General features: G+C 42.5%; 1 protein-coding gene across 3 annotated transcripts in view; it reads left to right on the top strand.

Annotated features, from left to right (window-relative positions):
- DLGAP4 (DLG associated protein 4) overlaps positions 1 to 12,125 on the top strand; it is a 225,201-nt gene extending 213,076 nt beyond the window's left edge. For 2 of the 3 annotated variants that reach the window (XM_088480583.1, XM_088480582.1), the window contains exons 6-7: positions 7,453 to 7,605; positions 9,830 to 11,965. In XM_088480583.1, coding sequence (XP_088336709.1) covers positions 7,453 to 7,605; positions 9,830 to 10,054 — 378 coding nt within the window. In that variant the 3' untranslated portion in view covers positions 10,055 to 11,965. Of the gene's footprint in view, positions 1 to 7,452; positions 7,606 to 9,829 lie in introns of all 3 variants that reach the window. The other variant, XM_088480581.1, reaches the window with a different exon arrangement.
- Positions 12,126 to 12,779: the final 654 nt, after the last annotated feature.

Raw genomic sequence — 12,779 nt, 5'->3', positions numbered from 1 at the left:
ACAGACAGACCCACCGACCCACCCAGGGGAAGGTCATAACACACAAAGAAGAGCATCACCAGACATGACACTGTGACTGACTTGCTAGATTAATGTAGACTTTACCTTACAGATGGTTATAGCTGCCAAGTGCCCATGTGTTTCTCAGCCAGCTAGCATCCATCAGTACTTCTCGAGGCAGCTCTGTGTGGCTCCACTTTTCATATATTTTTAGTGCCTGGAACCAGGTGCCCACCAACTGAGTTGCTGAGGAGGGAGGGATTGTGGGAAGAGAATGTGCGGGGATCTTTAGGTGACATGGGGGCGGGGCTTAAGTGCCGCGGGTGGGCAGGGCTTCGACAGACATAATCAAATTGGCGGGGCTTCATAGAGCTGCTTGAACGAGCAGTGTTTTGGACACCTGGGTGGTGCTTCTGATATCCAAGCATTGCAGAGCTTCTGGATGGCCGGGGCTGCATGGGCAAAGCCTAGCAAAGCCGGAGGTAAATGGGCTTTGCAGTGCGGCTGTTAGTGGTGACAATGTCAAAACTACAGAGGATCCTGTGGGCCTATTTTTGTGGGTGGACCTTGAGCTGTAACTCCACCCACCCCATTGTTAATCCGGCCCTGAAAGGCCCCCCATACATCAGAGATTGAAAAAGGGAAAGATTTTTATACACAATCAAACAATTGCGGCAATCAATCTCTGATGTATGGGGGCCTTAACACCTTCTAGAAGTTAACAGCTAGAATCGGATTGGTTGCTATGGGCAACATCTCCACTTCTCAAAACTCTCACTTTAGTAAATGTACCCCTAAGAGTCTGATCAGAGTTGCACCCAAGTCTGTTTTGCGAAGGAATCTTGGGATGTTCTGCACTGCGCATGCTCCGTAGCCAATCATATAACTTTGAGCAATTACTGGTGATTCAGAGATCTACACCGCTCAATAAACACTTTAATTCACAGTACCGTGGTGGTAATTGCTGATAATCACAAACTCTATTGCTGTTACAGAAAAATAGGCAAGAGAGAATAGCAGTGTTGCATACGGATCTCAGCCACATCTCCACTTGTAACTAAGCGGCAGCTAAGCATTGCCACATAGGATAAATGTTCTGTGGTCTGCTAGGCAGGACTGCAGGGTATCCAGAGTTAGACGTACAAGCTCCATCTTATCTCTTGCACCAACGATTGGGCTAGCGCAATTGCATGCGGATGGATAATGGCGGGACGGCTGCATAGATGCGGACTACTCTGAATATAGGCAGATATCCGCTTTCATTACCGAGTATGTAGAGTGACCACATCTGTGGCCGGCTTCCGTGCATCTCTGAATCGGTCACTAAGAATTAATCTTCTTATATTTTGGGGTTCTATTTGCTTTTTACATGTCCACTAGTAGCAAGATTTTGTGCTGATTTTTATTAAAGATTTGCATTGAAATAATTGCAATTACCAATGCAGTAATTACAGATATACACAAGCAATAAAATTATTCTTTTCCAGGGTTTCGATGTATAGAGAGAGGGAGGGAAAACTCCCCATAGAACTTTGGATTTGTGTGTGACACTTACACTTTAGTACAAACTCTTTGTTCTCCTCATCTCCTACAATAAATACTGCTCCCATAGCTCCTTGGCAGCGTCCACATGTACATCCCACTTCTCATCCGCTCCAAGAGGGGGTTCCCGGACCAAAAAAAAACGTTCCCCAGGGTCTGGATGACTAGTGGAGACTTGTGTGCCCCTCTAAATCAGGCTTATATTGTTATACAGAACAATTTAGAAGAGAAGTGGTTGTCCCCTAAGGCACAATTTGAATATACTTTGCATACATTTAATCATTTATGCACAGCACTTCTATACAATATTTAAAAATACATTTCTTGTTATAATTCCACTGTGAAGATTAAGGTTTTAACTAATTCACCCAGCAGCGGTTTCCAGGTACTGATGTCGGCGCGCATGCATTTTGTAAAGGTAAAAAAAATAGACTTTTAATCTTTCAATCTCCCAAACCATGGCACATACAAATATTGGCGCACCACTGGTGCCCCCAATATAATGTCTGGCGATCAGTGTGATCACCTGTCGGTAACCCCTACACTACAGAAAAATAATGGAATCTAGAGAAGGGGGAAGATTTTCCCCCATACTGACATCCATAAATTAAGGGGCATTTACAAATGATGTGGCCCACTAGTAGCTTTTGTCACCACAGAAACCCTAGGCTTCCATACATGGACGGAGGGCTGTCTGCTACCCATAATAGCATCTATACACATAGGGACACCCACATATGAAATAGCTGAGTCACCTTTTAGCAGCGATTGACTGATGATCATATTACACAAAGACCATTCATACATTGCACAAAATAGCTCCTATCTAGTAGATAGAAGTGCCGATAAAGACTGGGGCGCATACCGCCCCAGGCATTCACCACACATCACGGCCATCATACATCAGGGGAGCGCTATATGCGGCACATAACATATGCAGATACCGCTATACCCCTTAACGGGTGTTCATACATCTACCCAGAATGTTTTTAAATTCCTCACCAAGTTTTAACTTGGTACCTTAGTGGTGTAAATAGCTGCTATGTCCTTTTTAGTTTGTCTCTACTGTATGTTCCCTGTAATCTGATAATCCTCATGGAAATGGGGTATTTGTAATGTGGATATAAGTAAATGCATTATGTGCACATATGCTCAGGGCAGTATAATTAAAAGCTCCTGTCTAATAACAGTTTTTGGAAACAAGTGATTGGTTCTATGGAACAAGTTATTTTTTTAGCTTTTTCAAGGCTGTACCCCTTGTAGCACTGGATTTATATCTGATCTGCCCTGCCAGTGGTTACAGTACAACCATTTGTCTTCAGTCATGTGACATGTCTTATTGCTGGAAGCCACCTTTCTGCATTAGTGAACCAGCATTTATTTATTGCAAACCATTTGTTCACCCATCCAGCAATCTGGTAGGCTGTATCTGGAAAATAATGAAAGGATTGTCATATTGCAGTAGTACTTTCAGGGCACAGTAATGCATAACTTATCTGTTAAACACACTGAAGGCTTGTGCACAAAGGTGTTCAAAATCGGCACTAGTTAAAAGTGCAGACAAGTGTAGCGCGTTGTATACTACATATTAATGAGTGTTCCCACAGTATGCCATTATTTTACCAACTATTAGTGCCCCCGATCGCTCCAGGCAATGTCTATATTGACACAAAGTGAAATTAACGATTTTCAGGACTTCCACAAAATAATGTAAGGAAAAGGACCTGAACACACACACTTCTGTCAGGCAACAAAATACCTTTAATAGACTTTAAGATCATACATTATATCCTCTTACTGTATTACTGCTACGCCATCTCTTCTACATTGGGGTCTCCTCTTGCTGTATTACGGTTATACAACCTGTGTATTACTGTTAAGCTGGGTGCAAACTTTACGATGTCTGGCCGACATATCTTACTGCGGGTACACATTGAGGGATGTAATGAAGGGTGAAACGAGGGATCGTTTCATCATTCATTACCTGTGACAGCGCCGCATGCGATATCATCTGGTTGGCCGTGCGGCGCGGACAACTGGGCGATATCACATGCGACCACAGGAGCACGCAGATAGTCAATGCTCACTGGAAGATTTGGATGATATCCTGTTTCGATACTCCTGGAAACATGACATCGTCCTAGTGTGTACCCAGCATTACACCACCTCTTATGCTTTGTGCGCCTCCTCTTAAGCATAAGAGGTGTGTAATATTACTATTACACACCTCCTTATACGAGGTCTGTCTAAAAAGTTTGGTGAATGGTTTGATATATCTGTATGCAACGCTTGCAACAAGGTCGCTTATGCGCGCTGACATGCATGGACATATCAGGACCTGCCCCCAGTCGGGGTTTGCCCAAGGCCACCACCGCACTACCATTGCATTCATTTCAACAGTGTGTCCCGAGCAGTGTGCGTCGAACAGCAATTGGCAACGACACAACATTGAGTTCAGCTTCAAATTGGGTAAATCGGCGACAGACGCACAAAATGTTGGTGAAAGTGTACGGGCAGGATGCTGTGAGTAGAAAATGTGTACACTATTGGTTTGCACGCTTACGCAGTGGCAAGGAATCTGTGGAAGACTAGCTCCATTACTGTTCGACAGCACGGTATATAAGAGGTGTGTAACAGTAATACAGCGTCTCCTCTTTCTGTATTACTGTTACACCACCTCTTATATACTGTGCGGCTCCTCTTTCTGTATTACTGTTACACCACCTCTTATATACTGTGCGGCTCCTCTTTTTGTATTACTGTTACATAGGGCTGGATTAAGGGGGGGGGCGACAGGGGTGGTCGTCCCTGGGCCCCCACACAACGAGGGGCCCCCACTAGCAGCGGTGCAGCTGGTGGCTTCACCCGCCGCTAGTGTCCCCGCTGCTAGTGTAGTGTACACCGCGCAGGGAGCGCAGCCACACTACACAGTGACAAACATACAGCTGCCGGCTCTGAATCAGGGCCTCTGTGTGTGCTTCCTTCAAGTCTCTTTAACTGTATCTGGAGGTTGTGAATGATAGTGTGTGTGCAGCACATCAGATCCCGACCTCCAGATCTGACCGTTGCAGAAGCGCTTGAAGTCGTTTATCGGCTACGGCTCCTGCATATGCACTATGGGCCTCATTTATCAATGAGTTTTATCATGTGCAACAAGTTTTTAAAACTCCTTGCGTATGATAATGGTGCTCCAGCCAATCAGCTCCCAGCTGTTATCTGTTTAAAAATGATAGATGGTGCTCCAGCCAATCCGCTCCCAACTATCATATGCAAACTTGCATGTGATAGTTGGGAAAACTTGTTGCGTATGATAAAACTTGTTGATAAATGAGGCCCTATATTGGCTGCTCTGCCCAATTTATTGTTTAGTGTGTACCCGGCTTTAGAGGTGATAGGCAGCTCTTGATACATAAAGTAGTGGAATGACAATTGTAGCTGCTGTGGGGAATGTGCGTCTGGCTATTTTAAGGCTGCAGCAGTATCAGCCTCCATAATAAAGCCGTCATTGGCGAGTAGGTTTTTCTGTGTAGCTGTTGGGATGAGGAGAGACTGCAGAAAGCGCAGACATAAAGCCTGAATCAGTCACTGTAGAAGCCTATAAACAGTCAACTGATGTTAACTATAATTGTCCTTCAGTATTTATTACAACCGACCCTCCTTCCTCTTCAGGTTTTAGAGAAGGTTCAAATCAAATCAAAAATCTCTTATTTTTTTTTTTAATGTCCTATTTAAAAAAAAAAAAAAAACTTATTTCTAAGGGCTCACTCCAGAAACCTTGTGGTATGAGAGGTCTGTAATAGATGGCCCATGGCACTGCATACCCGATTATTTATTACAATGCAACAATAATCATGCATTACTAAAATGTGTGTGTACAGTAGGTGTACATATAAAGTGATTGCAAATAATGGAGCCTGCTCCTTATTTTGAGTCTGATATCAAAACTTCCCTGCAAGGGGCTGCAGTGTCCTCTCTCTGTCCCAGCCTCCCAGAAGTTACTTTCTGAACCACAGATTGATAGAGCAATGTTGATCTGGTCCTGCAGTAAATGGCATGGCTTCATTACAGATAACCATATCCCCCGACATGTTACAGGTCAGCATTGTGTTTGTACACTAATGAAAAACTTTCTGCTGTAGTGTAATACCTGTGCCTCCCAAAAGTTTTTTTTTTTTTTTTTTTTTTTTGAGGTATTCTACTACAGCAGAAAGTTGTTTTTTTTCTGTTTTGTTTTTTTTCTGCTGTGTTCAAATATTACACACTACCATATTGACAGATTTTTCCAGTCCAAACTGTTTTAATCTGTGATCCTAATTTTGAGTTTGCTTTCATTTATTACATTGCACAGCGACACCAGCAGATGAGTGAAATCGATCCCTGCTTCCTTCTTGGTTGCAAATTGCCATTACCGTGCAGACACCCAAATCAACAACATTAAGTATAGTACATTTAAAAGCTTGATCACACAGGTCTAAAGCTGGCTATATTTGAACACTTTGACCATCATTGCAGTGACTTTGGTGGTGCACTGGAAAGTGTGAGCTATTTCAGTCCAGTTTAATAGCCTCTCATTGTGAATGCTGCTTTTTCTATGTATGTATATACCCTTGGAAAGAGTCTCACTAAATAAGTCTGTAATAACTCAATGACAGCAGAATTCTCAAGACGAGCGTTCCAAAAATAAATGTTTCTAATGCGCAGTCATTGTTGCAGTGTAATGAGGTATAAAAAGCATGCAGTACACTGGGCCATCTATCACAGGCCTTTCACACAGCAGGATTTCCGGTGTGAGTCCTAGGAAAGTAAGAGGATTCTTTTACTGGACAATAACTATTATACATGAAAAGTGTTTTAGTAAAGTCTTGCATACATAGCCGTATATTTACGAATGAATGGTTACTAAGGCTAAGTCAGGGTTTGATGTGTATTTTATTTTCATCAGTATAATTTTAGAATGAAGTATACACATTATTATTTTGGATACTGCAGGGTATCATATTTGTAACATCTAAAGGAAAAATGTAGCTGGTTAGCACTGGCATCCTCTGGCAGCTCGTGACGTGACTGCAGGTCTCTGAGGGGCAGACGTAATCAGATAAGCAGAAGGTTCTGCTGGAGATCATCCTCAGATGTCACCAATTGACCTGACAGTACCAGGCTATAATCATTAGTTGTACTAGATTTGTATCTTTCTACCAACATCCGTAGTTTTTAAATTAATATTTGTGCCATTTTCTGAATCCATTATAGTTAAATGCTGAAGGCGAGTATATTATTGTCAGTAGACTAAATGCTTGTATGTGTGTGCCTGTAGAATAGCACACATTGTGCTAATAACACACATTGCTGATCTACTTACAGTACAACTTATCATATACCATATCATAGGCATCAAAGCAAAAAGAATTTCCTTCAGCTGACCCAGGAAACCATCTTTACAGAATAGTCTTCAAAGAGCAATTGATTCTATAATTGTCAGAGTGACTCAGGTTCTGATTAGCCCCCTGTGCTTCTTGGGAGAGATTATATAAAGCTGAATTGTTGAATGCTGTGATGTTAGAGGAGAAAGATGATCAAGGTTGGAAATAGCTGTAGTGACTATTTAGTAATGCAGCCCACAAGCATATGAGCACAGCAGGCCAGTGCTGGGAGCATATCTTGCATAGAGAAGTAATATTGAAAACGCTGGAGATTTTGAGAACATTTTAAACCCTTGGCCTAATTATGCACGTGAGACACTGGCTGAGGGGGTATTGCTGAGCAGCTGATCTCTGGTGGCTTTGGGGGACATGTCTGAGCATGTAAGAAGTTGGTTGGTTTCTCTTAACATTCTATCTTTTTAGATTTGTGTCTTGATGCAACAGGAAATATACAGAATAAAAAAATGACAATCTTTTGTTTGATATCTAGAACCCCAATTCAAACCCACGCCCCTCAGCACAGGACCTTGCCGGATTCTGGGATCTGTTGCAGCTTTCCATAGAAGATATTAGCATGAAATTTGATGAACTCTTCCAGCTCAAGGCCAATGGCTGGGTGTTGAGCAACGCCCCTGATAGAAACGTGAGTCTTTTTTTTTTTTTTTTTTTTATACTGGCACCTCATTTCTTAGTGCAGCCAATTTCATGTGAGAATACTAGGCATTATTAACTATAATAATGGTAACACTGGTGCAGTTATTGAAACTATGAACAGTTTTGCAAAAAATCAGGATAACCAGGGGTTTGATGTATCAAGCAGTGAAAATGGTGGAGAAGTGGACCATGGAAAAGTTGTTCATAGCAACCAATCAGCTTCTACCTATCATTTTATAGAATGTACTTGATAAATGGTACCTAAAACCTAATTGGTTGTTATAAGCAACTTCTCCACTGGTGCACTTCTTCACTCTTTTTCACTGCCTGAACCCCCAGATACCTTTTGGCACACAGACATATATAACCAACATTTACTGCCACCAATATACAGGCAAGAGACCAAATTGAATTGCAGCACTTCAGCTTGCAAGTCTGCAGTACCAAAATTGATATAATTATATTCTAGAGGTAACAAATTATCACCAATGGGGCGCAAAGATCAATCTTCTAAATATATATATATATATATATATATATATATATATATATATATAATAAAAATAAAATTATACATATATATATATATATATATATATATATATATAATAAATAAAATAAAATTATACATATAAACATATTGAATCAATAAAAACAGTACAAGATAAAAGCCTCACTTTTTAATTTATAATGGGTAATATCTTTCATATAAATGATAGAGCAGTCCCTCCAACGGGTGTCGCCGCTCCAAAGAGGTATTTATTGGTATCCATTTGGGTGATATTAAGTGGCAGGTATTGTAATTTAATAATTACCGGTAAAGTGTCTGTGTTGCAATCATGAATAACATACACACCTCATCGTCAGTTATACTGCTTTTATAGCTAAATTCCCGGTCTTACCCGGAGGTTGGAGAAAAGGGTTCCAAACCGGATCAGACCCGGAATTAAGCCGGCGCCGACCCAGGATATTCCCGAGTCGGCGCCGTTCACGCCGGAGCCGGGTCTGCAGTGACCCGGCTCTTCCGGCGTGGAAGTGGACGCTTGGAGATGACATCATTTCCAAGCGCCACTGAAGCATGCGGCGCGCTCCAGGTCATCGTGACCCGGATCACGCTGTTAACTTGCAGGGTTTAACACGGGAATGACCCGTGAAACTCTGCAGTGTAATCTGGGTTGGATTCCTGGGTCACTCACTCGACTGCCACTTTTACACCAAGGAACTACCTGTGTTAACCCTGCAATAACCTGGGTTTAAGCTCTGGTGTAAAAGGGGTATTACATGCATAAAGGGCAGAGTGTAGAGACATTTTTTTATCAACTATGCTGTGCTATGCTTCAACCCTTAGATATTATCCCCTTTGAGCCGGGGTGACGTTTGGCTTAGCGCTATGCTCAAGCCCTCCAGAAATACCAATGCTGTCACAATGCGTCGGGGGCAGGGGGAGAGTGCTAGCCACTGTTTGTATCTGGCTCAGCGCTATGCTCAACCTCAGCCTCCGGTGATCTCCAGTCCAGGGCACCACTAAGTGCAGTATGAGGGCTGTTTATTGCTTTCTTACCCTCTTGCAGTGCTGTATCCCAGGCACTTTGTACTAATTCAGCTGACAGCTCCAGTTTGTAGTTAATGCAGCAGCAAGAAGTCACCTTATCAAGTGGAAAATGGAGCGGGCATCCAAATAAAGTCCTTGCAGCTATCCTAACCCGTTTCTCTGTCCATATGTCGACTGTTCATCAGAGGGTGTAACCCAACCACTATCATCCCTTTCCTGTTGCAACAGAAACCAAGTGTATTCATCATTATCAGAGCACTTTCCCAGTGCAGTAGCTCCAGCTCCTGAATTCTAAATGACAATGCTGCTTCCACAATTTTATCCATCGCAGTCCCAGCATCTCCCCACAGCTGCAGCTGCCTGATACTCTCCAGAGCGCTGCTCTTATTTCTTTTGCCCTGCCACTGAAGCACTTTTGTCTCTGTACCTCTAGATCTTGCTTTAACCAAAATAGTGCCACTGCCTCTCTTCACCAATGAACACAATATTATATTACTTTCTCCAGAATTACTGTGCCTCTCGAAAATAATTTTCTCACTGCTTTGGTCCCATATGCTAATTAATGTTACAAGACTGGAAAGGTAATTTTCTCTACTAATAAAGGAGGATGAGTTACAATACATCTGTCAATTTTCACTTGTTTTCGCTGTCTATTTCACAGGATATAAAGAGGCCTCCTCCCCCTGTGCCAAAGAAGCCAGCCCGGCCCAAGCCACCCTTGAGTCGTGACAAGACACCAGGCGCCTCCAACAGTGACAAACAGCGACAAGAAGCTCGCAAAAGGCTCATGGCAGCCAAACGCGCAGCCTCGGTGCGCCAGAATTCTGCTACAGAGAGTGCGGACAGCATCGAGATATATGTGCCAGAGGCACAGACGCGACTCTGAGTACTGGAGCCTCTGGTGTGCAAATCATGGGGGATGCAGGGTTTGGTCAATATAAACTTACTGACAGACTCAAGTGGGAGACACAGGGAGAAGGCACAAGAGCACGCTCATTCTAGGCTGCTAATCCTGGTAATCACCTGGTGCTGCCAGGGGGCTCCACAAATGGTGTGTCAGGACTTTTCAACTAATTATCTTAAAATTAAGGGGCTTTTCATGTTGGTGTGGGGAAGAGACCCAAAGTGGAAGATTTTTGGAAGGGGTATTCCTTTTATGCAGCCCCTCTCCTTATGTGGACCGAGGCAATAAGGCAACTCAAAATCTCACAATTGCACAAAGACTGCACCCTCGTTTTGGATGGTATGCCATCTTTGTATCACCCCCTTGTCTGTATAAGTAGCACCTATTGCAATAAGGAATAAACTCCACCCCCTAGCATCCCTTTTCCTCCTGAGCAGGAGCATGCAGATTTGTATGGTGCCGATAAACACTCAGCAACTACAGGCCCAATTTCATGTGTTGAAATAGAACAGAGGCTTGTGATGCATTGTTCTACATGGTAGACAAACACATTGCTCTGCAACATATGTAAATGCAGTGTTGTGCTCCCTGCAGAGGACACTCATGACCAGCTCTGCACTGCAATGTATTGCTGACCTCACTAGCAGCTGATCCAAGTTTTCATTAAATTTCTGAATTTGTTTCTCACTCTAGACCCTATTTTTGGAATGAAGGAATATTATTGCTCTTGAAAGCTGTAGTCTGCCAGCAACGTAATGATAAATAAAGCACACTGTACTATATAACTATCACTAAGCCTATACTCTAGTACTGAACCCATTCAGCTGTGTGATAGTGCATAGTATCTCCATACATTGGTTATTTGGCACTATATCATGATGCAGAGTATCTCTATACATTGAACATGCTGCGCTGTATAATGATGAATATCTGATCACCAATAATATGCAACCTCCAATGATGATGTGGATTTTCTTATACTCTAATGAACACACTTCTGTAAAATCCTGCTGAGTGTCCCTATACTCTGATAATGCATACATGTATAGTGGTGCCAAGTGTCAGCATCACCATACAGGAGTGTTATTGGTATTCAGAGTATCCATGTAATGTTAATGGGAAGGTCACACTGTATAATGATGATGGGTATCATACACCTTTGGCATTATGAACCCCCCAGCTACTGGCCACTTCTTTGAGGACTTCACTAATGATTGTAGGTTTCTTCCCCACGTGACAACAGACAGGAATGAACTTCACGTTTGCAGACGTGGAAACAGGATTTTTAGGACTAAAATAAATTTAAATAAAAAAATTGAAAAAAAAGTTTTGGAATTTTGGGGAAAAAAAAAAAAATTCTATTCCTAGGGATGCACCCAATAAAGAGCAAATAGAGCCTGAGTCACGGAATTGACTATTCATACTCTGCCATAAGACGTGTAACAAGTTCTTTAATTGATTCTATTATGGATATGGTAACAATGCACATTTTCAAACGCAGTGATGCCACATAGTTGGGTGAAGCCTGTTTATTGAGATACATACAGACAAAGTACATTACAAAAAAAATATGGGCTGCCGAATTCTTTTGTCTAATAATGAAGCAAGGCTGTGATTTACTGTGCATGAAAGTCCAATGCAGTGTGATAACACAAAGGGCTATATCGGTTCGTATAAGATATTAATTGTACTACTATTTAAAACTTATATGTACAAATCTTAAATAACATACCTATTATAGATTGATGTCAATTCTTTTGAAGTAATATTACTGTCGGTGTGGAGGACTGTATCTCAATCCCCTACCACTCCCCCCCCCCCCCCCACACACACATACACATTATTACATTACAGCTTGTAGAACATTGGCAGGCATCTCGTGGCACTCAAGCTGCTGTTGAATTACACATCCCAGCATGCCCTGCTACAGTTTTGCTGTCCGCTCATGTTATAACTGGGGCAGGGCATTTTGGGATGTGTAGTTCCACAGAACATGGAGTGCCACAGGTTACCTATCCCTGTTGTAGAACAAACTCGTGCAACCTGTGGCTTACCAGCTTTTGCAGAAACAAAAGTCCCAGCATGCCCCACCAGGCTTTGGCTGGGATTTGTGATGCTGAAAGAGTCTGTGCTGAAGGTGGTGTGGCAAACTATTGCTGTCTACAAAAAGTTATTACCATTGGGAAAAAAAAAGTTTTGTTTTTTTTTTTGGTACCTATAATGCACTGTACCCTAGTAAAATTGTTTTGGAAAAACATTAATAACTTCTTGAAATAATCCAAAGAGACTTTTAACATGGAGAGCTTTTCAAATACAGATACAGCCAGAGCAGTAGCTAGACATTTTGGTGCCCTGTGCAAGAAAGGTCATTGGTGCCCCCCCAATCATACTGTGTGTGTGTGTGTGTGTGTGTGTGTGTGTGTATATGTGTATATATATATATATGTATGTGTGTGTTTGTGTGTGTGTGTGTGTGTGTGTGTGTGTTTTATATACAATTAATACTGCCCGTCAGACCTCACCTGGCACTGGCAGGTCCTCTGTCATCCAGTCCTGTGTGCTGTGTCCACCGTGCCACTCCTTCCCAGCCCCCACCACACAGCAGCCAGCAGCTCCTCATTGACCTCTGGGAGCCTTGGGCAGGGAGACGTCATCATGTCTCCGTCTCTCTTGCCCTAATAGATTGCCGGAGTCGGGACGTCAGAAG

This window comes from Taudactylus pleione, unplaced genomic scaffold (assembly GCF_031769625.1).
Source record: "Taudactylus pleione unplaced genomic scaffold, aTauple2 ptg000256l, whole genome shotgun sequence".
In the NCBI taxonomy this organism is placed as follows: domain Eukaryota; kingdom Metazoa; phylum Chordata; class Amphibia; order Anura; family Myobatrachidae; genus Taudactylus; species Taudactylus pleione.
This window is presented reverse-complemented; position numbering and strand designations above follow the sequence as displayed.